The sequence below is a fragment of the Lepisma saccharinum genome, chromosome 13 (assembly GCF_977018435.1).
Source record: "Lepisma saccharinum chromosome 13, izLepSacc3.1, whole genome shotgun sequence".
In the NCBI taxonomy this organism is placed as follows: Eukaryota; Metazoa; Arthropoda; class Insecta; order Zygentoma; family Lepismatidae; genus Lepisma; species Lepisma saccharinum.
In genome coordinates this window covers 32,957,815-32,983,820 of record NC_139241.1, presented here as the reverse complement: position 1 = coordinate 32,983,820, position 26,006 = coordinate 32,957,815, and the positions used below count along the sequence as shown (strand labels likewise).

The 26,006-nt window shown below is 36.5% G+C and overlaps 1 protein-coding gene across 5 annotated transcripts in view; it reads left to right on the top strand.

Annotated features, from left to right (window-relative positions):
* Window positions 1-13,401, top strand: part of LOC145997228 (uncharacterized) — a 101,076-nt gene extending 87,675 nt beyond the window's left edge. For 3 of the 5 annotated variants that reach the window (XM_083134017.1, XM_083134018.1, XM_083134019.1), the window contains exon 5: window positions 11,437-13,399. In XM_083134017.1, the coding sequence (XP_082990143.1) occupies window positions 11,437-12,100 (664 nt within the window). In that variant the 3' untranslated portion in view covers window positions 12,101-13,399. Of the gene's footprint in view, window positions 1-11,436 lie in introns of all 5 variants that reach the window. The other 2 variants (XM_083134020.1, XM_083134021.1) reach the window with 1 other exon arrangement.
* Window positions 13,402-26,006: the final 12,605 nt, after the last annotated feature.

Genomic DNA, 26,006 nt, shown 5'->3' with positions numbered 1-26,006 from the left:
GTAAAGAATATGCCGGACATGCGCTAGACACACACAGCTAGGGATCTCCTTGTGCCTATCCTATTTCTCTCATGATCAGGATATTTCCTTTACATTTTGTAGGAGGTGTTAAGGAATTTTTGACTCGTCATAGTTCATGTAATGAGGCTTTTATCAGTCACATAGTTATACATATTATTTTGTATCTTCTGATCACATTGAAGTCCCAGAATAATTTTTTGATATGTTTTAGAGTATGGCTCGAGGGACCAAATATATTTTTTTCACGATTTTTGGTGATGACATGTTTTGAAATATTCAGGGTCAAAGGTCAAGGTCACATGACAAAATTATATTTTTATCCAAAGTAGGCTTTTTATATATCACTGGAAAGCTTGTTCAATTGCCTGTACAATAAGGCAATAGGCGAAATAGGGGCGGAGTTACAACACATTTAGTACAGCTAAACGGGCTCAAAAAGTGCAATTATGCGAACTTTGACCTTGAATAATTCAACACTTACAAGGCAAACGAAACTAAAAATTTTCATAGTTACTAAGTTCCATGCTTAGTTTCAACTCCCCAAATTTCATGAAAATCGGAGATGGTCAAGTTGGAAATTGCACATATCTGTGTTGATTTGACATGGAATGACTCGTATATTATTTTTGTTGTTTTGGGACAAGCTACATTTAAATAATATGTTAAGTGGCATATTAGCAATTCCCAGATATCATTCGTGTCAGTTAGTTGGTAAAGGTCCCCAATTTTCCTAATGTAAGATGTATTTAAGATATTCTATATTTTGCTCACATGTATCCCTCCCTACATTGTATTGTGTAACTTTTTGAATATTCTAACCTTTTTCCTTGTATTGTAATTTTTTGAGAGAGAGATGGTCAGAGATGTATGTAGGACTTCAAGCTTTAATGAGATTTGATTGTATGGTCAATTAAGGTTTCTGTACTTTCTGTTATTCGAGTTGGTTCTTGGATTATTTGAGTTAGGTTTTTTGACTTCAAGGTATCCAAGTAATGAACATTGTTTGTGTCTTGTTTTAGAAGATCTGTGTTTATATATCTAACTATTAATAATTTGCTCTTTTTTTGTCAGATTGTTTAGCATGTTGACCAAAGCATTTACAAATAGATTTATGTCACTGTTTGGTTATGTGTATACTGCTATAATCTTAAATGTATCTAACGTGTGTCAACAATAAGATGAGGAAACACGTCATATCAGTTTTAGCATTCGCACAATCTAATGCAATAAGTTGGCAATGCTGCACACACCGAGACATTTCTGATAAGTCGCTTGAGGAGCCTCAAGCAAAGTTTTCTCAACGCACAACTTCAGTACCAAAGGTCATGCCACACATCGATTGGCCAACGTAGATCTGACATTACAGTAATCTTACAATATTGTTTTGGTCCTTATTTTGTTTTGCTTTTATCATGACACGTTTACAATTTATCGCAACTATGAGGATGGATGCTAATTAGATTTAATTGATAAAGAAACACTACAGAGGTAGAACTCCATGCTGAGACCAGGACTCGAACTCGGAAGCAAGCATGAGCCTTCCCAGGATTTCATCAAGGTGGGTGTTATTTCTAAAGCTTTCTCCAAATGCACGTTGTTTTATTAACTGTAATTAAATAATAATAATTAATTAATACTTATAATTAACTAAATAGTTGAATTACTGCAAATAATACTACTAATACCCATACTACTATTAAGTAGTAGAGATCTACATAAATATAGTATTTATGAATGCAATACAACGTAATTACTTTGTATTCATTGGATTTTTACAAATTCTAGGAGCACGTTTGTTTCTTTGATAAAAATAATTGTCTTGTCAACGAGGTGAGACATTTTAAGTGTGAAGAAAATCCATAAAAGCAAGAAAATATATTAAAATAAATTGAAATAATAAAAGTATAGAAATCATCCAAGTAGATGCGATTGTCTGGTTGGTAGGGTGTCTGACAACCACGCGGGCGATGAGGCTTCGATTCCCGGAATTTGTTGGAATTTTTTGGTCTTGTCCCCGCATAAATGTCCCCGATAATTCACATCTGGAATGTCTCGCTGTTCTTACCAACAAAATATTTTACAATAGTTAATGCAATAGTTAATGTTATTGTCGATTGAAATCAGAAATTTAAACATGCCAGTGTAAACAATTGGGAGGTGGAATGATGGCTGTGTATTCTTGTTGTTGTTATTATTATTATAATTTATTATCTCAATAGGGTTACAATTACGCCATACAATATTTCATTTAGAACAATATTAATACAAATAATGACTTGATGCCCTATGTGGTAAAAAATATACAAAAGCTACGTCTAAGAAAAATGAGATGAATATACATGGTAAAAGGTAGAAGGGTAAAGTGTTCCCCTGTGCTTAGCACCACACCATGAAGGTGTATAGGGGGTGGGGGGTAACGCCCTACACCTTCTTGATCTGGTCATTAGTGGAGGTGATATGATCAGCACCATGCCCCTGATTGCCTTTACCCCCCAGGGTTTCCCCCAGGTACCCATGTTATTCGACGCTGCGTGGGCACCTGGGTCGCTTCCAATTTTAGAAAAGTTGCCGGATTTGAACCGGCCAGAGATCGAACCCAGGACCTTTAGCATGGTAGTCAGACACGTTACCGACTATGCCACCGCAGCCACGGAATTTACATGAGTATACAGTATAAAGTGTTCTATAGTAGCAATGAAATAAAGAAAGTTTGAGAGTTATACACATTTAGAAGAAAGGAAAATGTAAGTGTGTGTGGGTTTGGGTATGAGTGTGTATGAAATTAATGTTCGAAGTACATGGATGAAAATTTTAAAACATATGTGTGTGGTGGGAATGGTGTTGAGGGGGTGGGGTGAAGCACTGAAAATAATGTTAATGGAGTTAGAATTTATAGGCATGTGAAAGTTGAAGATGACAGAACTGCCTTTGCTGGTACTGAGTTTGACCTTCGTCGGGAGTGAATTCCAGGTTACCGCTGCTAGGTACGTGAAGGACTTCTGGCCAAATCTGGTTTTGTTAGGTTTGGGGATTACTAGGTCTGTATGTAAGGACGATCTGGTGTTTCGTGTACTGAACTCAGAGGAGAGCTTAATCCTATTATGCAATGGAGATGATTTGTTATGTATACTATGGAATACCTTATTCAGGTAGATGTAATGTATTCTCGAAGTGACTGTGGGTATGTTGTAAATCTTGCGCAATTGTTGAGAATAATTTTATTGGGGGTGCATGTGAATAGTTCTTAAGCAATTGTTTTGAAATGTTTCAAGTTTCTTCAGATGAGTTAAGTTACCGTCATACATAAGACTAGCACCATACTCGAATACAGGATGGATAAAGGAAAGATAGAAATGTCTACTAAGATTTCTATTGAGATATTTACGAATTTTTTGAAATATGTAAAGATGGTGATAGATTTTATGAATATACAGAGGCTGATCAGGCTATATCCAACCGATTTGGCAATGCTGATGCCACGTGTGTAGTTGCGCCAGAAACTTGAAATCGGCCATGAAATAAGTGTTGCGTCTGAGGTCGCAGTTGCCGGAGCGTCGTGTTCGTGCTAGTGAAATGCTGCCGTAAGGGCTGGGTTAACAACTTCTTCCCGCACCACACTGCAGAACGAAAGACCAACTGCCGCAAACTGTACGAAAGGAACTCGGGAGGGTCAAAATGGAAGACAGTTGTCACATTGGATGAGGCCTACATTTATATCACGCGTAATGGTAACATTAGGGCAATTACGTACTGTGACACCTCTGGCAAGGGACATACCAGGTTTTACTGCCAGTGCCGAGAAAGCTTTCCACAGGGAATCATGATTGTCGCCGGATACGGTTACGAGGGTAAGTTGAAGATACGTAAAGTGGAGAAAAACATAAAGGTGAATGCTGCCTACTTCCAGGAATCCATTATGGCCCCAATCTATCGGACAGACATCCCTCGTTTGTACAGAGTCAACAAGAACCAGGTGCAGATCCACATGGACAAAGCGTTCAGCCACACCGCTAGATCATCCCTCCGGTTTTATCAGGACATGGAGCAGGAAACAGGAATCCATGTTATTTCCTTTCATGACATTTCTGTCAAAAGCCCTGATGCCAGTCCAATAGATTTCTTCGCATTTGGGCTGTTAAGACGATGTCTACAACATCGCTGCCCTCACACACTCACAGGCCTATGGAAAACCTGTAAGGAGGGATGGCAAGCAATTTTACATATCGGTCGGATATAACCCGATCAACCTCTGTAGTTATTTATTTGGAGATTAAAATTAAGCTGGGTGTCTATAATGATTCCTAGATACTTTAAATAATTGCTCAAAGGTACTCTGGCATCATTAAGGGTAATATTTATCGTGTTAGCCAGGATTCCCTTACCGATGTGAAGCACCATAGCCTTCATCTTTGCAACGTTAAGCTTCAGGTTTTTGATGTTGTACCAATTTAGTACTTTGGGGAATGAGTGTTTCATTTTCTTCTTTACATCCTCGTACGTTTCTCCAACATGGATGAGAAGGCAGTCATCTGCGTACAGAGTAATCGACAAATCTGAATTTAATATTGTGATATTGTCAATAAATAGGTTGAATAATTTTGGGCCAAGTATAGAACCTTGTGGAATGCCTGAGGACACTGACTGCTCAGTGGCAAGTGAACATCCTACTTTCGTTGAGATTTTTGTATTCGTGAGAAAACTTTCCATCCAGAGATTTGTTTTGCTATTGAAACCAAATCTGTTCTTTAATTTTTCTATTAGCAACTTGTGAACAACGGTATCGAAGGCTTTGCATACGTCCAGGGAAATTAATCCAACTAGGAAACTGCTTTTTTTTCCCAGTGTCTCATGCCATTCATTAATTAGACTAAGTAATAATAATTCTGAGGATACATCCTTCCTGAATCCATACTGTCAATCAGACATCAGATTGTTGACTTCCAGGAAAGTTGTCATTTGCTTCTCTAATACTTTCGCCATAACTCGGCTTAATGTTGGGATTTAGGAAATCGGCCTGTAGTTATATGCTAGCGTAGGAGATCCAGATTTGTGAATTGGAGTTATTATAGAGTGCTTCCATCTCATTGGAAATTGGCCACGTTTGAAGGACGTGTTTATTATGTCGGCGAGGGGCTCTGCTATAAGTGGAGCCAACACCACCAGAACGCTTTTGGGAATGCCATCCGAACCTCCTGCCTTTTTTATGTTTAATTTATTAAGAATTTCCAAAACTTCTTCGACCTTAACAGATTTTAATGTGAATTCTTCAATTTGTTGGACAACAGCTGAATTGGGATCTTCTCTTAGAATATTTATGTTCGAATTGCGAGGATTAATGTGTGCCGATGCTTTGCTGATATTGGAAAAATGAATATTTAAATAATAAACTATGTTGGATGGGCTCGTTAGGAGGACATTGTCGACTAGTAAATGATTAATTGTAGTTTCTGATTCTCTACGCGTGATCTCATTGATAACCTTCCATTTGCAGTTGTTATTGCTAGTGGTCTGGTTCACCATATCTCTGTAGTAATTTACTTTTGCCTGCCTAGTAATTGTTGTGCAATGATTTCTAAAAGATTTGTATTGCTCCCACGTATATTCACAGGAAGGACCACCGCTTTCTTGAACAAGCGGTTCTTCTGTGATATTAATTTAATAATTTGAGGGGTAATCCAGGGCTTCCTGCTTTCTCTCACCCCGAGAGTTTTCAAGGGAGCAAATTCGTCGAGTGCAGTCGAAATGAGAGACTGCAGATGACTCTCCTTGTCGTATACGGTTAAGTCGGGAGATGTACTTGCATAGAACGGAAGAGAGGACTTGAAGGTGAAAAAATTTGGTTCGCATATTTTATTAATTTTACAGGTAGTAATTAGCTTCCTTGGTGTGCACGTTACATTAATTTTGAGTGTGGTGTAAACGAGAAAATGGTCACTATGTCCTAATAGATGCTTCATGTAACTGTGTGCAAGTGAGGGTTGGAGGAATATATGTGGTTGATTAACGATTCGGATGTCCACGTAATTCTTGTAGGCAGAACAACGAGTTGTTTGTGTCCTAGGAGGGATAACGTTTCCAATAATGTATCTGAGTCTTGGTCATCTTTCAGCAAATTTACGTTCATATCTCCAAGGAATATTGATAGATGGCTCGGTGGTAAGCTACTGATCATCCTTTGCAAGATTTTGCATGCTTTTCCAAGCGATCCGGTAGGAGATCTATATCCGTAACCTACGATAACACTTTTATTTGTTTTTGGACACTCGCACCCATAGTCCTTCAAGGTCACTTTCATTGACCGAAATTACGTTAGAGGCAAGAAGGTTGTTCTTAACGAAAATAGCTGTACCACGTCCCCGGGTGTCTCAGTCATTTCTAAAGAGATGGAAATTAGGAATGCAGTATAGAGGGTCAAGAATAGATGACTGCAGCCATGTTTCGCTCAATTTCGTGTACTTGTTGTCGAGGGACTGATCGTTCAGGTAGCAGACGTGAATGTGGCCTTCCTTCCCCCTTCACGAGCTGGACGTCCTGCAGGGTAGGATACAACCTCAAAAGCACTTGCTTCAAAGCTGTCGGCCCCTTGAAATGTGGGTCAGCAGTCGGGGAGGGAGTGTCTTCGAGGCTAGCTACTTGGGGTGAAGAATCAGCTATTTGTTGCAGATGTGAATGACCTGGCTGTGACTGCAAGTGTTGCAAACTCAGTATCAGCTATGGTGCCATTCATAAACTGTCTTCGTGATATTTGTACATTGCATCTGTGGGGACCGGGGAAGATAAGTACGGGCTTGTGGGGTGAGTTGGTAAAAGTAAGCGGTGTTAAAAATTTGAGATTCTGAGGGTGAAATTTAGACATTTCCATATATGAGGTAAATGATATGATAGAATAAATAGCTACTTAAAGACACTTCCAATTTTTACAATGAAAATTTAAAATTACCTTTGACCTTTTTCTTGGAGTTAAAAACTCTGGGCCGGGAATGATAGTTTGGAAATTTAACAGTGATTGGTCTGATCTTACCTTCAGATTCGGCCTCTATCCTGTGGCTCCTGCATATTTCCGATGGCTCCAAAGGCCACGGTGGCTCAGTCGGTAACGCGTCTGACTACCATGCTCAAGGTCCCGGGTTCGATCCCCGGCCGGTTCAAATCCGGAAACTTTTCTAACGGTGTAAGCGGCCCCGGCGCCCACCCAGCATCGAATAACATGGGTACCTGGGGGAAACCCTGGGGGGTAAAGGCAGTCAGGGACGTGATGCTGATCACATCACCCCACTCACGACCGGATCAAGAAAGTGTGGGGCGTTACCCCTACACCCCCTATACGCCTTCATGGCGTGGTGCTATGCACAGGGGAACACTTTACCTTTACCTTGCCAATTTCAATGCTAGCTGTTCCTGAAAGAGGGAGAAAGCAACATTATATGTGTTTTCATTTGAGGTCTCCGGAATCCCGAAGATCCGGATACTGTTCCTCCTCTGATACTGCTCAAGATCCACTACCTTTTCTTCTAATTTCACCAGCTGTTTCTTGACCTCTTGGCTTTCTTCATTCTTCCTCCTAAGCTCTTCCTCGAACTGGTCAACTTTCTCTTTGTTGAAGTCGAGGAGATCTTGTCGACGAGCCACCACTGCTTTGGTGATTGAGTCTATGAGGCAATCCTTGATCATCCATAAAATGTCAGGGGATTGCACCACTGACTTCACCTCTTCCGTCACTTGTTTCAGCAAGTTCGGGGAAAAGCATTCCTTGATGACAAGGGGCAGGCTGCCTGCCGATGCCTGCTTCTTCGGAGGTGCCATATTGAATGCACAACACTGGGTTCCAATTCACACGCACACGAAAGTTCAATACAAGAGAGCACACTACGTAAAGATAATCTTATTTTCGTACACTATACTGATCCTACAGATATTGTTTCATGCCAGAAAGATGCTACAAAGGACTGTAATTTTTCCTTCTCCTTCTTTGTAGAAAGTGCTGGGACAGTGTAATTTGCCCATCTAGTTAGCTGCCGCCATTACTGTCTATACATTACCCACTTACAACGAACAAAGAAGTTCTTTTAGTTATTGCTCATTGTTCACACACACACACACAAAAATACATGTGCATTAAACATTTGATGCATTTAAGATACAAAACAACTTTTTTCTCTTTTAAATCAAAGGTGCCCTCATATATTATTATCAGGAATTCATGTTTATTTTGAAAGCATTCACTCTGAATGACGCATGTGTTTGGAATGCTGTGCTTTTCTCCATGCTGAATGGAAATAACTATTCAAATTATTATTATTTTTATTATTATTATTATTAATAGTAGTAGTAGTAATATTGTTGCAGATCTTTGACTATGATCAGTTGGAAACCCTGCATGCTCCAAGGAGCTTTGATAAGGCACCTGAATTGCCTCGAGTTGATCCAATAAATGGACGATCTTTAATCCTCAAATCCAATGTGCCATACGAATGCCATAAGAAATTGGTGTGTTGATTTGGTCAGCATGAAATTGTTGGTTGATGATAAGTGAATTTTTTTTTTTTTGTTATCTTCTGCTGCTTTTCTACCTCAGGATGTTGAATGGCGAATAGATTAATTTGGTTAACTGACAATCATGAAATGGCCAACTCTGTGGCTAATTGATTAGCGCACACGCTTCGAAGACTAGAGGTAGATCATGGACCAGAAAATATGGATGTGTCATTGTCTTCATTCCACTTCCATCTATCACATCTTTAATCTTTATCATCACGATTAACCGAGAGTGGTAGAACATTGACTTGAAATGATAGAAAAAGAACCTTCGGTGTTGGTTTCCGAGTTTAAAGCATTGTTGTTTCTTCAGTCAGTAGTGACAATAGACTGTGGCAGGGATATGACATGCTTCTTATTTTATAAGCAATAGCAACACGAAAAAGGCGACAGATATTCCTCGTATTTCCGATTTTCCCTGAAACTAGTTTCCTGCCTGTGGTGATAATTAATTCTATTTAGTGTGGGAAATATGTTTGAAATCAATTTGTGCTAATCTATGCAGATGTAACTGATTAGAGAGCCTCCACGATGGCGCAGTCAAAACGTCGCCTCATTGCAATCAACGAGTTCACGGTTCGATGCCCGGTGGAGCCACATAATGGTTCAGATTCCACCTTAAACTGTAGTTGTCATCCCTATTTGCCTATGTATGCACAAAGTGGACTTGAAATAATTACTTCTTCAAAATTTGTGATAGTTAGTTACTGATCGTAAGTTGCTTTGTTGCAGGATCTCCGGATAATAGATGTGTAATAGGAGCTTCTAATTTTGAAATACATTTTAATTTTTGGTATTCAGTGTCGTTTTTATGCCACTTTGAGAAATCAAGACGATGAAGATGAGTGACGATATGATAGATGGACAAACAAAAAACAATGCCCAGACCGGTATTCGAACCCGGAATCTCTGTCTTCATACTGCGCTCTGCTAACCATACCTCCATGGAGGTGGAAAATTTTCACATACAGTAGAAACTTACACATTTTCCTTACATATTTGATTTTCCTACCACTCTCTCTTATCATGACACATTTTTCTTACATATTTGGTTTACCTACTGCACCTCCTACCACTCTCTCTTATCATGAATATGAATATTACCTCTTCATTTCAAGTTTAGCTAATTTACAGCTGCCGCAGGGTAGCGAATGAGTATTGTATGTATATTTTTGTTTCCTGTTGAGGCACAAAATCCATCAACCAGATTTAATATTTAAAAAATGTAGGTCCTGTTTAGTATAATCATTATGACTTCGCGCAATCTCGTTGTTTTGAGATTATCAATTAGGATACAATTTAGATATAATGAGAAAAAGAAACTTGCATGTCACAATTACCATATCCAACTCATCTCAGTAAGTATAATAAAAATAGTGTTTTGCACATCACACTTCGTTTGTATGCTATGATTTATGTTTCTCTGTTATGAACGAGATGTGCCTCCCCCTAGTGCCTGTCAAACAGAAAGAGGATTGTCCCCGAAGAACTAATTTTTGATCTAATACCACCCATAAATCAAGTGTCCAGAAACAGCTATTATGCATGAATATAAGATAAAATACTCCTTAGCAATTACATATAATTATAAGCTAACTTGTATCCGAGAGTTAGAACAATGTGACTAAACTTCCCTGCTCTTGCTTCCGAGTTCGAGTCCTGGTCTCGGCATGAAGTTCTATCTCTGTAGTGTTTCTTTATCAATTTAATCTAATTATCATCCATCCTCATAGTTGCGATAAATTATAATCGTGTCATGGTAAAAGCAAAGAAAATTAAGAACAAAAAATAATGTAAGATTACTGCAATGTTAGAACTATGTTGTAAAGATAAAACATGAACACAAAATCATTCTCAAGCAGGTATTTCAGGAGAACTGTGTAGACAGACAACATGCTCCTGAAAGTTGCCAATCGACATGTAGCATGACCTTTGGTACTGAAGTTGTGCATTGAGAAAACTTTGCTTGATGTTCCTCATGCGTTTTTCATGAATGCCTCGGTGTGTGCAGCATTGCCAACTTATTTTCGGCTGTGCAAAATTTTTTCCTACCATTACATTTGCGGCCAGGTGTACTATATTTTGGGAAATGAAAAAAATAATTTTAAAAGTATTCCATTTTAATTATATGACAATTAACTTTATTCTCCTTTCATGATATTTCTATAAAATGTACTGGATTCTCCCTTATAATGTTTTGTATCAGTTGATCGTCACAGGTGAAACTATGATGTGTCACTATGATTTCCCCACATAGGAAGTAACTGATAACCAAAGTGCTACTACATTTCAAAATTATAAACTGTTCAACTATACTGCAACAATCAATGCAAACGTTTTATCCTTTCTTTTATGCTTCTTGGATATATGTTCTTATTTCTGTTAAATGCTTATTTTTAGCATGATTTGAGAATTATTTCCTGAAAATATCAACTGGCTTGTACTACATTAATTATTTTGAGTATTTTAAACCCTGCTAAGCCTTTATTTTACAAGTTTTCTCAAACTGTTGACTATTATAGAACCCCACAAGAACTTGAAGCAATAATATTCAGTGTTCTCAAAAACCCCATTTTTTACTTCTTTTGTGGGTTTTTCTGAAGAAAAGAAAGTGGCAAAAACCAGGCTAAAACTTTGTTATACAGCTGTGTCTCTCCGGAAAGAGGCCTCTGAATGAGCATCCCAGAGAAGCAATATTCCCTGTAATTGCTGTGAAGCATAATAGGATAGAATAAGTAATGTCTGTGGGTGTAAATTGTTTTACATGCTAATGTGAGATACAATTACACATGTTTGTGCAAACATAAAATTTAGGGTGTAGGCTTTGTTATGTGATATTTTCTTGTAATTAATTCAGCATATTACAACGTTTTGTTTCAGGAACAAAGATGATTTTATCAAAAATTGTGGAGAACCGTCAGGAATCGTGTATATTGAAGATATTGAAAATCATCAAACCATTGAATCCAAATCAGTAAGATGTAATAAAAAATCAATCGAGAAATCAGTCGGAATTCGTCCACATGAGTACCCTCAGTGCAAGAAGAGGTTTACTCAAAGTGGAGACTTGAAAACGCATTTGAGAATGCATGATGGAATTCATCCACATGAGTGCCCTCGGTGCAAGAAGAGGTTTACTCGAAGTGGAAACTTGCAAAGGCATTTGAGAATCCATGATGGAATTCGTCCACATGAGTGCCCTGTTTGCAAGAAGAGATTTACTCAAAGGCAACACTTAAAAAATCATTTGAATATCCATGATGGAATTCGTCCACATGAATGCCCTCAGTGCAAGAAGAGGTTTACTCAAAGTGGATACTTGAAAGTGCATTTGAGAATCCATGATGGAATTCGTCCACATGAGTGCCCTCAGTGCAAGAAGAGATTTACTAGTAGTGGAGACTTGCAAAGGCATTTGAGAATCCATGATGGAATTCGTCCACATGAGTGCCCTCAGTGCAAGAAAAGATTTACTAGTAGTGGAAACTTGCAAAGTCATTTGAGAATCCATGATGGAATTCATCCACATGAGTGCCCTCAGTGAGAGAAGAGATTTACTAGTAGTGGAAACTTGCAAAGGCATTTGAGAATCCATGATGGAAATCGTCCACATGAGTGCCCTCAGTGCAAGGAGAGATTTACTAGTAGTGGAGACTTGAAAAAGCATTTGAGAATCCATGATGGAATTCGTCCACATGAGTGCCCTCAGTGCAAGAAGAGATTTACTGTATGTGGACACTTGAAAATACGTTTGAGGATCAATGGCGGAATTCGTCCACGTGAGTGCCCTCACTGCCAAAAGAGTTTCTCGAGGTAAAAACTTGAAAGTGCATTTGATAATCCATGATGGAATTCGTCCACATGATTGCCCTCAGTGTAAGAAGAGGTTTACTCAAAGTGGACACTTACAAATGCATTTGAGAATCCATGATGGAATTCGTCCACATGAGTACCCTCAGTGCAAGAAGAGGTTTACTGTAGGTGGAGACTTGAAAACGCATTTGACAATCCATGATGGAATTCCTCCACATGAGTGCCCTCAATGCTAAGAGAGATTTACTGGTAGTGGAGACTTGAAAATTCATTTGAGAATTCATCATGGAATTTGTCCACATGAGTGGCCACAGTCCATGAAGAGATTTACTCGAAGTGGAGATGGGAAAGTACATTTGAAAATCCATAATATAATTTGTCCAAATTTGTTTCTTCGCTGCAAGATGATATTTATTCCATGTGGAAACTTGAAAAGGCGTTTGAGAATCCATCATGGGGTTCGTAAGTATGGATGCCCTTAGTGCAAAAATATATTTTCACAAATTGTAAAATTGAAATCCCATTTGAGAATTCACAAGGGAATTTGTCCAGATGAATGCTCTCAATGCAAAAAAATATTTACTCAAAGTAGATACATGGAGAGCCATTCCAACAGCCATGATGATATTCGTCCATGTGAGTGCCCTCAGTGCAAAAAGAGATTTATTTAACGTGGAAACTTGAAAATCCATTTGAGAATCTATGAGGGAATTGTTCCACATTAGTGCCGTCAAAGCAAGGAAATATTTACACGAAGTGAAACATTGAGGGAAGCTGGAAAATTCATGTGAGATTACAAAAGCAATTTGTAGTAAAATGTGAAAATATTTTAATAGTAACTTGAAAATATTCAAGCTCATTTACTTTGATGTTCAACTAATAAATGCAGGCAGTGTAAAAAACTACTACTACCTTATAGATGCACTTAATGAACCATTTAGTGTTTTCAGGAAATTCGCCATGCTAATAGATCTTTTTAAAAAAATTATATCATCTAAGTCTAATCTCATTCTTGAAACATTCACCATCATATACATGAATACCAATATAGAGATATCAAGAATTGATGGTCCAGATGAAAAATTATTTGAGTATTACTGTTTCACCCATAATAATAATTAATTATTGATTGTGAAACCTTGAGAAAAAATTAAGAATTTCATGGAGCAATTTACTCATGTGATGGTACTCGATGTAAAGAATGATACATTTTTTCAAAATTTTGGTGCAAATTCACATGGGAATCGTCTATATAAATTATCTTCATACATAATGCTCTTACTGAAAAAAGAATGAAATGCTGTTGAGTATTTCATATCACACAGAAATAGATTCTTATAGAAATGTCTGCTGGCATTGAACTTCTGACCAGGCTAGAAATTATGGCTGCTAGACTGGATGTGGCAAATAGAGCATGTTCTGATTTCAACTTTGTTCCCTGCTAGATGTATGGCATCAACCTGTCAGAGCAAACATTTGTTTATGGGTCATTCCATGTCAAATCATCCAGAATTTTGTGAAAATGTCACCCACCATTCCCTATTTTGATGAAATTCGGTATGCTTATAGAACTTTTGATGCTGATTACAAAAATGACAACATTTTTAAAATTGGTAAAGGGGTTCAGAAGTTACGAGCTTTTAAAAAACTCCCTGTACGCCACATGCGGCTCCTCTTTGAATGTCACGCATTAGGTTATAAACGATCGTATCTTCCCTCGGGTTTGCCGTAGAAACTTCAAGTTTGTTTTCTTTTGTTCAGAATAGTATAAGCTTTCATTTAAATAACGTTTCAGATGAATGCATCAGTAAACATGTATTTTTATATATAGTTTTATGTATTTTTTTAGAAAAATAAATGACTAACTTGAAGAGCGAATTTCATGCAATGCCCCCCCTTCAATTTCCCCCCAATTTTATATGTAGGTAGCTCAGAGTGTGTACTAATGCCTGATGAAAAAATTGGGATGGGCGGTTCAGAGACAGGGTGATAAAAAAATAATTTGCATAAAATGACATTAAAAGTGAATCTTATTAAAAATGCTTATGTATATAGCACAAAGCCTGAAGTACAATATGTTTCAAGTTACAATATTCAAAATTTATGTTCACTATGTGTGAATGTAAGCATAGGCGTAACCTGGCGGGGGCAAAGGGAAGTACTTTCCCCCTCCAAAATTTATAAGTTAAATGTATTTTGTGATCCTCCTGGCACTTGAGGAACAAACGAATAAAGAGTAATTAATAATTGTGATTTTTCAAATGTATTTATCAAATAATCCTGGACACTATTTTTATGCGATGGAAAACTTTGTGATTATCTCAACCCGAAGATAGTTTCCAAGTCACCCATTAAGATAGTACCTAAAAATTGTACTCTATGCATTGCCAAAATTTCATGTACTATAAATTGTGCCGTTCACATTTTAAATGGATATTTTGACCATTTCAAACACACTAAAGTATTTGACTTATCACTAAGTACATCCATTTGTGTTGTTAATGTCCACTGGACACAGCATACTTTTTGCCAGTAGTGGGAAGTTGATGGATCAAGTGGATGAAAGAATTTAATAGCTGCATCGCCATTTTCACGTGGACTTTTGAAGCAATCCTACAAACAAGTTTGAGTCACGCACACACATGCTACTACATAACTGTTTACTGTTGGAATTCGAAAAGCCACTTCTTCACAAAAGTCAAACCATACAGTTATACAAGACATATTACATGAGCACTTACTATTTTTGCTCTGACTGTTAAACAACTAGTGTTTCGAAGTAAATAGTTACAAAGTTACAAGTACAGTTACTTTTTATTTAGGAATTCTAACTGTAACTAGCTACTTTTAAAAGTAAGTACCTGTAACGTTAACAGAGTTACTTTTTGCAGTAGGGAAATAGCTAAATTGGACAATTCTGTTCCAGACTATAAAAATAAAATATGTAACTTCTCCGGATGCTACGTGAAAGGGTTTTCTTGGAATTGCTGGCAAGGAAGCTATACTTTGTTGCATGCTAAATTTAGAACATCCACGCTTTACTGTAATTCATTTCTAATTGTATGTGAAAACTCCATTGTTTTTGGTAGACTGCTGCGTTCGTTTGGAATGTTGTTGTCCAGCTAGGAAAAAAGTCATTGTCGAGTGAGTGGATCTTTGGATATTGTTGAACTTGGAATGGAGGAGAAAGAAATAGGTGCAAGTGGAATCAATGACACCATATTCAAAATACCGTGGTCAGCATACAAATGATTTTTTTTAATTATAATCGTTCAAGCAAAGCTGGCTGTGTTTTCCATCATTTATTAGCAGTAATAATGTAAATATATGAATACATATTATGTACTAGAAACATAAGTAAAACACGGAAGTCTTCATGATCTTTGATTTTGTGTAACGTTTACACAAGTCAATGATCATTAACAGTACGTTACTGTTACAGTAACTGTAAAAGAAACTGTTACTTTCAAAGTACCAGTAACAATAACTGAGTAACTTTTTTAATGATTGACTGTAACTCAGTTAGCCTACTTGTAAAAAGTAACTTACGGAACCTGTAAGTTCAAAATAGTGCATACTTCCTGGTACTGTTGTAGTACTTTGCAATCGCTGACACATTGTACTGTGGGTTGTCATTTCACCCTAGATGATTACTAAGAAATTTATGCCTTGAATACTATTTTTACATAATTGCCGTACTTGTTGCTTTATACTATAGAAGTCTTTACAAGTATTTTTACTGCTCCAACCATCCAGTCAGTTGGATATATTCTGTGGTATGTGGCGAAAAAGCTCAATTTGAAAAAACTTCAATCAGCACAAATGTGTAATATTAATTCTTACTTCATATTACGTATCCCCATGAAGAGTAGCCAAAAAAGAACTTCCGTATTGAGATAAAATGCACAAAAATAATGTTCTCGAAGATAAATTTGCTAAACTTGGGAATGTTAATAATAATTATATATATAATTATATAATATATAAAATTTAAAAAAATGAAGACTGTTGAAACTAACTCAGATACAGTGGAAACTCAATTTTACGTTATCCAGGAGACCAAGCTAAAAAAAACTTAATACGCGGGAAAATATATAATCTTGGAAAATTTCTAACCAGACCATCAAAATTGAATGCAAAATGATGTAAAATGTAAAATCGAGGAACTTAAATTGGGGTTCCACTGTAATTATTACTTGCAAATTTTAAATTAATCTATAAATTTGGGAGAGGGCAAGAGCTTCCCTTTGCCCACGCCAGGTTACGCCTATGCTTACATTCACACATAGTGAACATAAATTTTGAATATTGTAACTTGAAACATATTGTACTTCAGGCTTTGTGCTAAATACATAAGCATTTTTAATAAGATTCACTTTTAATGTCATTTTATGCAAATTATTTTTTTATCACCCTGTCTCTGAACCGCCCATCCCAATTTTTTCATCAGGCATTAGTACACACTCTGAGCTACCTACATATAAAATTGGGGGGAAATTGAAGGGGGGTCATTGCATGAAATTCGCTCTTCAAGTTAGTCATTTATTTTTCTAAAAAAATACATAAAACTATATATAAAAATACATGTTTACTGATGCATTCATCTGAAACGTTATTTAAATGAAAGCTTATACTATTCTGAACAAAAGAAAACAAACTTGAAGTTTCTACGGCAAACCCGAGGGAAGATACGATCGTTTATAACCTAATGCATGACATTCAAAGAGGAGCCGCATGTGGGGTACACGGAGATCTTAAAAAGCGCGCAACTTCTGAACCCCTTTACTAATTTAAAAAAAGTTGTCATTTTTGCAATCAGCATCAAAAGTTCTATAAGCATACCGAATTTCATCAAAATCGGGGATGGTGGGTGACATGGCCTGGATGAATTGACGTGGAATGACCCTTATGTGAATATAATTTGTAAGTTTATTTTAGAGAAGAAAAGCGATTTTTGTCTTTGAATTTTGAATATTGGTTTGGCTATTTTTTTTGTTTGCTGTTACGGCAAAATCATGGTGGTCTAGTTAACACTTAACATGTCTTATCGATGCGTACAAACAGGAACCTTGTTTGTATGCAATATGTAATAGAAATTACCAGAACAAACACTTATGTGCAGCAGCATTGCAACATGTGTTTGAAACACTCCAAACTCAAAGTTGTCAAATTCTGCAAATCTTTCTCCCCTTATAGTCCATGATCTTAGTGTCAAACTTTCACTTATTGGTACTCTCCTGTTCATAAAAAGTGGCACAATTGTTTGAGTTGAAGTTCAGCTTCGTAGGCGATCGTGTCTGGCAGTACAGCCGAAGTAAGTGTACGGAAAGCAGCAGTGTTGCTTGCTATCAAATATTTTAGCCAAATCAAGAGAATTGTGTGTATCTCAGACTCAAAGAAAATGGCTAATGGTAAAATTTCAGCGTAAATATTAATTAACTGGACTGTCCACGTCTATTATGAAAGTAATGTATATGAGAAAAATTCGTGAAAAATATATTTATAAAAACGCATTTTTGACGTTCATAAAGAAGTGGTTATAACAATGCGTTAGAATGTGACGTGCCCAGGTTTGAATTTGGCCTGAGCATGGGTGTTCTTTAAGCAAGGCGGAAATAGTGCTGTTGTAATTCCTGAAAATGATGCAGAAAAGAAAATATTTTGTCATTTGGAAAAAGTTTTATCCTAGCCTAGGAGATGAATTGAAGTATATATAAACTCCTTCCCCATCCACTTTGGCAAACAGGATCGCAAAGTCGGACTGGATATGCGATGGGAAGAATAATAGAAATTAGAAAGCAAGAAGTGTTTGTCACAGCCAGGGAGGCACATGAGAGGAGATGACCCCCCCCCCCAACCCCCCCCACACACATCAGAAATCAAGGCTATTAAAAAAAAGTCAATGGTTTTCCTCTCATTTAACTTTAACACTAAACAGAATTTTTGTAAAATTCTTGTGCTTTCCTTTTTTAACACTTGCACGTTGGTTTCGTAATAGAGCACGTAAATAGAATGTTTACTCTCGTATAATCCTTATCAGCTAAATGAATGTCTCCGTAGATTCCAGAATAATGACACTTATTTTTCAAATAAATAGAGTAGTTGTATTTACAATATAACCAGCACAAGAAAGGAAGAGCTCCCCTCTGGCAGATTTGGCTACACTTAAAACAGGCTCAACATGCCCATATGAGCTTTTTGCTCAAGTGTGGAACCCTGCCTAATCAAAGATTTTTGTAAAAATGCCCTCAAATATTTTCTGAGAAAGGAAGAGCTCCCCTCATGCAGATTTGCCTACACTTAAAACAGGCTCAACATGCCCATATGAGCTTTTTGCTCAAGTGTGGAACCCTGTCTAATCCAAGATTTTTGTAAAAATGCCCTCGGGAAGTTCCTGTGAAATGATGAGCCCCCTCAGATTGATTTGTCCACACTTACGAAAGGCACTTCTGTCAGATTGTTGTCCATAAATTTGTTAAAAATATGCCCCTCTTGATATTTTTTTTGCCCACACCTAAAACTAAGCTAAGATACACACACACATACACACACACACACACACACACACACACACAAAACACACTGCTGAACCCAACTGATATTTTTTATTAAGTATAGAGTTTTGATTTGAACCCCAAGAAATTTTATATAAATACCAAAGCCAAAAATATTCACACACATACACACACACACACACTAAATATACAAAACACACTGCTGAACCCAACTGATATTTTTTTGCCAAATCAAAAATATTGTAATCAATGCAATAAAAATATATCCATCCCCAATTGGGTTAAGCACCAAATGAATTGTAATCTAGATAAAAGCAGAATTCTCACAAAAATATGCCCAAAATGCCATAAAGAATATAGCATGAAATATTTCTCTTATACTTGTTCTGAACAGTCATCAACATTTCCAAACAAAATTGATTGGAAATATTTGTGTGATTGCTCTCTATAATTTAGATTGCAAGGCCATATTTTGTAATTTTCTAGACCAGGAGCTAGACCCTATGCACCAGAAATAGGCCATAAAATGCCTCTCCACAAATTATGTGAGCACACAATACACTTTACAATTTTGAGAATCTCAATTTAAATTCAGGAACAAGAGATTTGGATTTGATGTATCTGGAAATATCAAAAATTATTTCATTCTTCACAAACAAATCTCATCTAACAATTCCATAACAGTTCCATGCTCAGCTCTGTGTCTGTGTGGGATTTGTACAGCAACATAGCTTTGTTAGAGATAGGGATATTGAGTATTGAAACATCTAGAAATTATTTTATTCTTTTCAAGCTCAGCTCTGTGTCTGTGTGGGGATTTGTACCTAATAACATCAAAACAACACAGCTCTGTTAGAGACAGAATATTCAATTCCATATCTATAACATCTCTGTGTAATTCCATAACAGTTCCATGGTCAGCTCTGTGTCTATGTAGAGCAAAACAGCACAGCTCTGTTAGAGATAGGTATATTATATAAATTTAAAAATTATTTTATTCTTCACAAACAAATCTCATCTAACAATTCCATAACAGTTCCATGCTCAGCTCTGTGTCTGTGTGAGGCAAGCACAGCTCTGTTAGAGATAGGGATATTATATAAATTTAAAAATTATTTTATTCTTCACAAACAAATCTCATCTAACAATTCCATAACAGTTCCATGCTCAGCTCTGTGTCTGTGTGGGATTTGTACAGCAACATAGCTTTGTTAGAGATTCATTCAATTCTTCACCTCCATATCCATAACAGCTCTGTGTTTATAATAGATAGGAATATTGAGTGCATCTAACAATTCCTGCCCATAACAGTTCCATGTTGTAGAAATATCAGCAAGGCTCTGTGTCTGTGAGATTTGAAACCTTGTTCCCAATCAGTTCCAAGCTGTACATCTCTGTGTCTGTGAGATTTGAAACCTGTTCCTGTACAGCTCTGTGAGAATTTTCATAGTGCCTAATAATATCAGCACAGTTCAGTTAGGATCGCATCTAACAAATATCAAGGATTTGTACCTAATTACAGTAGCACAGGAATAGGGATAATAAGTATAGACTATTGATATAGAAATTATTTTATTCTTCAATCTTATTCATAACAGTTCTATGCTCCTATGTGTCTGAGCAACATCAGTACAGCACAGCTCTGTTAATTAATATCTATTGAAACATGTGTCTGTGCGTGGATTTGTACCTAAGTATAGCTATTATTGAGTATAGAATTATTATATCTAGATCCATTTTCTGTGTCTGTGCAGGGATTTGTACCTAATAACATCAGTACAGCACAGCTCTGTTAGAGTATAGATTTATATTATTATTGAAACATCTCTTCACAAACAATCTCATCTAACAATTCTATAACAGTTCCGTTCAGCTCTGTGTCTGTGCGGGGATAAACATCAGTACAGCACAGCCCTGTTGCTCATCTTTTCAGCAATGTGTCTGTGCAGGGATTTGTACCTAATAACATCAGTACAGCACAGCTCTGTTAGAGTATAGATTTAATTATATTATTATTGAAACATCTAGAAATTATTCTTCAAACAAATATCATCTAACAATTCCATAACAATTCCACGCTCAGCTCTGTTGCTCATCTTTTCAGCTCTGTGTCTGTGCTGGGATTTGTACCTAATAACATCAGTACAGCACAGCTCTGTTAGAGTATAGATTTAATTATATTATTATTGAAACATCTAGAAATTATTCTTCCTAACAATTCCATAACAATTCCATGCTCAGCTCTGTGTCTGTGCGGGGATTTGTACCTAATAACATCGGTACAGCACAGCTCTGTTAGAGATAGGGATATTGAGTATAGATTTAATTATTGAAACATCTAGAAATTATTTCATTCTTCACAAACAAATCTCATCTAACAATTCCATGCTCAGCTCTGTGTCTGTGCGAGGATTTGTACCTAATAACATCAGTACAGCACAGCTCTGTTAGAGACATTTAATTCTTCACATTTATATCCATAACAGCTCTGTGTCTGTGTGAGGCAAGCACAGCTCTGTTAGAGATAGGGATATTGAGTATTGAAACATCTAGAAATTATTTCATTCTTCACAAACAAATCTCATCTAACAATTCCATGCTCAGCTCTGTGTCTGTGTGGGGATTTGTACCTAATAACATCAAAACAACACAGCTCTGTTAGAGACAGAATATTCAATTCTTCACAATTCCATAACAATTCCATGCTCAGCTCTGTGTCTATGTAGAGCAAAACAGCACAGCTCTGTTAGAGATATGGATATTAAGTATAAATTTAAAAATTATTTTATTCTTCACAAACAAATCTCATCTAACAATTCCATAACAGTTCCATGCTCAGCTCTGTGTCTGTGTGAGGCAAGCACAGCTCTGTTAAAGATCTTCACAAACAAATCTCATCTAACAATTCCATAACAGTTCCATGCTCAGCTCTGTGTCTGTGTGGGGATTTGTACCTAATAACATCAAAACAACACAGCTCTGTTAGAGACAGAATATTCAATTCTTCACATCCATATCCATAACATCTCTGTGTAATTCCATAACAGTTCCATGCTCAGCTCTGTGTCTGTGTGAAGCAAGCACAGCTCTGTTAAAGATCTTCACAAACAAATCTCATCTAACAATTCCATAACAGTTCTATGCTCAGCTCTGTGTCTGTGTGGGGATTTGTACCTAATAACATCAAAACAACACAGCTCTGTTAGAGACAGAATATATATAATTCTTCACTTCCATATCCATAACATCTCTGTGTAATTCCATAACAGTTCCATGCTCAGCTCTGTGTCTATGTAGATCAAAACTGTTAGAGATAGGGATATTAAGTATAAATTTAAAAATTATTTCATTCTTCACAAACAAATCTCATCTAACAGTTCCATAACAGTTCCATGCTCAGCTCTGTGTCTGTGTGAGGCAAGCACAGCTCTGTTACATGATAGGAATATTAAGTATAGATTTAAATTTCATTCTTCACAAACAAATCTCATCTAACAATTCCATAACAGTTCCATGCTCAGCTCTGTGTCTGTGTGAGGCAAGCACAGCTCTGTTAAATATAGGAATATTAAGTATAGATTTAAATTTCATTCTTCACAAACAAATCTCATCTAACAATTCCATAACAGTTCCATGCTCAGCTCTGTGTCTGTGTGGGATTTGTACAGCAACACAGCTTTGTTAGAGACAGAGTAGATGGGTATAAATATTATTTCATTCAATTCTTCTCCTCCATATCCATAACAGCTCTGTGAAATTTATTCTTCACATCTAACAATTCCCATAACAGTTTCATGCTCAGCAAGGCTCTGTGTCTGTGTAGATAAAGATATTAATATTTCATTCCTTCATAACAGTTCCTGTGTCTGTGTGGGATTTGTACAGAGCTCAGCTCTGAGATAGGGACTAACAGTTAGGGTATAATTAATTCTTCACATCTATTGAGTGTCTAGATGTTATTTCATCCCTATGCCATGACAGTTTCAACTCTGTATTTGTATGGAATTTAAAACTTGTCTGAAAAGTGGCAATCAATGCCCATTGTTTCTATATAAACATTTCAATGTATGTGAACAAGGTTTCAAATCTCACAGACACAGAGCCTTGCTGATATTTCTACAACATGGAACTGTTATGGGCAGGAATTGTTAGATGCACTCAATATTCCTATCTATTATAAACACAGAGCTGTTATGGATATGGAGGTGAAGAATTGAATGAATCTCTAACAAAGCTATGTTGCTGTACAAATCCCACACAGACACAGAGCTGAGCATGGAACTGTTATGGAATTGTTAGATGAGATTTGTTTGTGAAGAATAAAATAATTTTTAAATTTATATAATATCCCTATCTCTAACAGAGCTGTGCTTGCCTCACACAGACACAGAGCTGAGCATGGAACTGTTATGGAATTGTTAGATGAGATTTGTTTGTGAAGAATAAAATAATTTTTAAATTTATATAATATACCTATCTCTAACAGAGCTGTGCTGTTTTGCTCTACATAGACACAGAGCTGAGCATGGAACTGTTATGGAATTACACAGAGATGTTATAGATATGGAATTGAATATTCTGTCTCTAACAGAGCTGTGTTGTTTTGATGTTATTAGGTACAAATCCCCACACAGACACAGAGCTGAGCTTGAGAAGAATAAAATAATTTCTAGATGTTTCAATACTCAATATCCCTATCTCTAAGAAAGCTATGTTGCTGTACAAATCCCACACAGACACAGAGCTGAGCATGGAACTGTTATGGAATTGTTAGATAAGATTTGTTTGTGAAGAATAAAATAATTTTTAAATTTATATAATATCCCTATCTCTAACAGAGCTGTGCTTGCCTCACACACACACAGAGCTGAGCATGGAACTGTTATGGAATTGTTAGATGAGATTTGTTTGTGAAGAATGAAATAATTTTTGATATTTCCAGATACATCAAATCCAAATCTCTTGTTCCTGAATTTAAATTGAGATTCTCAAAATTGTAAAGTGTATTGTGTGCTCACATAATTTGTGGAGAGGCATTTTATGGCCTATTTCTGGAGCATAGGGTCTAGCTCCTGGTCTAGAAAATTACAAAATATGGCCTTGCAATCTAAATTATAGAGAGCAATCACACAAATATTTCCAATCAATTTTGTTTGGAAATGTTGATGACTGTTCAGAACAAGTATAAGAGAAATATTTCATGCTATATTCTTTATGGCATTTTGGACATATTTTTGTGAGAATTCTGCTTTTATCTAGATTACAATTCATTTGGTGCTTAACCCAATTGGGGATGGATATATTTTTATTGCATTGATTACAATATTTTTGATTTGGCATTTTGTTGTTGGTTTATTATAAAATCATAAAATTATAAAATTTCTTGGGGATCAAATCAAAATTCTATGCTTAATAAAAAAAATATCAGTTGGGTTCAGCAGTGTGTTTTGTATATTTAGTGTGTGTGTGTGTGTATGTGTGTGAATATTTTTGGCTTTGGTATTTATATAAAATTTCTTGGGGTTCAAATCAAAACTCTATACTTAATAAAAAATATCAGTTGGGTTCAGCAGTGTGTTTTGTGTGTGTGTGTGTGTGTATGTGTGTGTGTGTATCTTAGCTTAGTTTTAGGTGTGGGCAAAAAAAATATCAAGAGGGGCATATTTTTAACAAATTTATGGACAACAATCTGACAGAAGTGCCTTTTGTAAGTGTGGACAAATCAATCTGAGGGGGCTCATCATTTCACAGGAACTTCCCGAGGGCATTTTTACAAAAATCTTTTATTAGACAGGGTTCCACACTTGAGCAAAAAGCTCATATGGGCATGTTGAACCTGTTTTAAGTGTAGCCAAATCTGCCAGAGGGGAGCTCTTCCTTTATCAGAAAATATTTGAGGGCATTTTTACAAAAATCTTGGATTAGGCAGGGTTCCACACTTGAGCAAAAAGCTCATATGGGCATGTTGAGCAAGTTTTAAGTGTAGCCAAATCTGCCAGAGGGGAGCTCTTCCTTTCTTGTGCTGGTTATATTGTAAATACAACTACTAAATAGTTTAAAAATAATACAATATATGTGCCGTTGGTTAATAAGATTCGTCTATATTCTGCTATGTAGGCAGAAGTTTATGATTATTTAGGGTTCGAAACACTAACTTTCACAAAAGCACGACTTCCCAACATCTTCATTCATTTTCATGCACAAGCTGGACTTGTATTCTGTCAGCAATTTGCACAGCATACAAACACTATCTGATGAAGCATATTGCTATCAAATGAATGCAATTAACGAGAAGCGACATCAAAAGTTTCTAGCTGGACAGGAAAAGATGATATCTTATGTAGAAACTACCTGAAAGCTTGGTTTCCTCACAGTGGTTTGTGGCCATGTCGGTTGAAGCTCAGCTTTGTAAGCTGAAATCCTAGGTTTGATTCTCCTAAAGTCGTTTTCACGTTCAGAAGACACAATGGCCTCTTATGGACAATGCTTTTCTTATGGGAAATACGAGCACGCTGTTGTGAAATTTCTCGATTTACAAATTTAGCTTACGTAAAATCGGTACCTGCAGTTTTGCAGGAAATTTTGTAGAGAATACGATGGTGAGCACAAAAAAGTGGTAACTTGTTTACATATTTTTAGATAAATTAAAAACGCAAATTTTCTGTGAAAACAAAATTTTTACATTGTTTTCATTCCTAACGTTGAAACATGCCGTAAAATTTAAGCATTCATTATGAAAAAAATTGACACTTTTTTTTAATTGTCATAGGTGATTGTTGTGCTCAGAATTTATCAATACCTTAAAGCATATTCGCATTAAAAAATATTCAAATAAAGTATGTGGAGATTTTTTATATTCGTGCAGTAGAAAATGTCGTCGCTGGCAATTTTTTGTTCTGTAATTCCAAGTAAAAACTTCCAGCGACAAAGTTGTGAAGAAAATAATGAAATTATTTTTTATAACCACTCAAAAGTTCCCAGAAATATTACTTCCATGCATTTGGAGTTTCTTTTTAACCCGAACCGCGTTGTCTGGCCATCTTGAGCCGACTCAGCGCAGCATTCCATCTAATCACCACCAAGTTTTCGAGTTGTTATTTTATTTCCATTCAGTAAAAATAT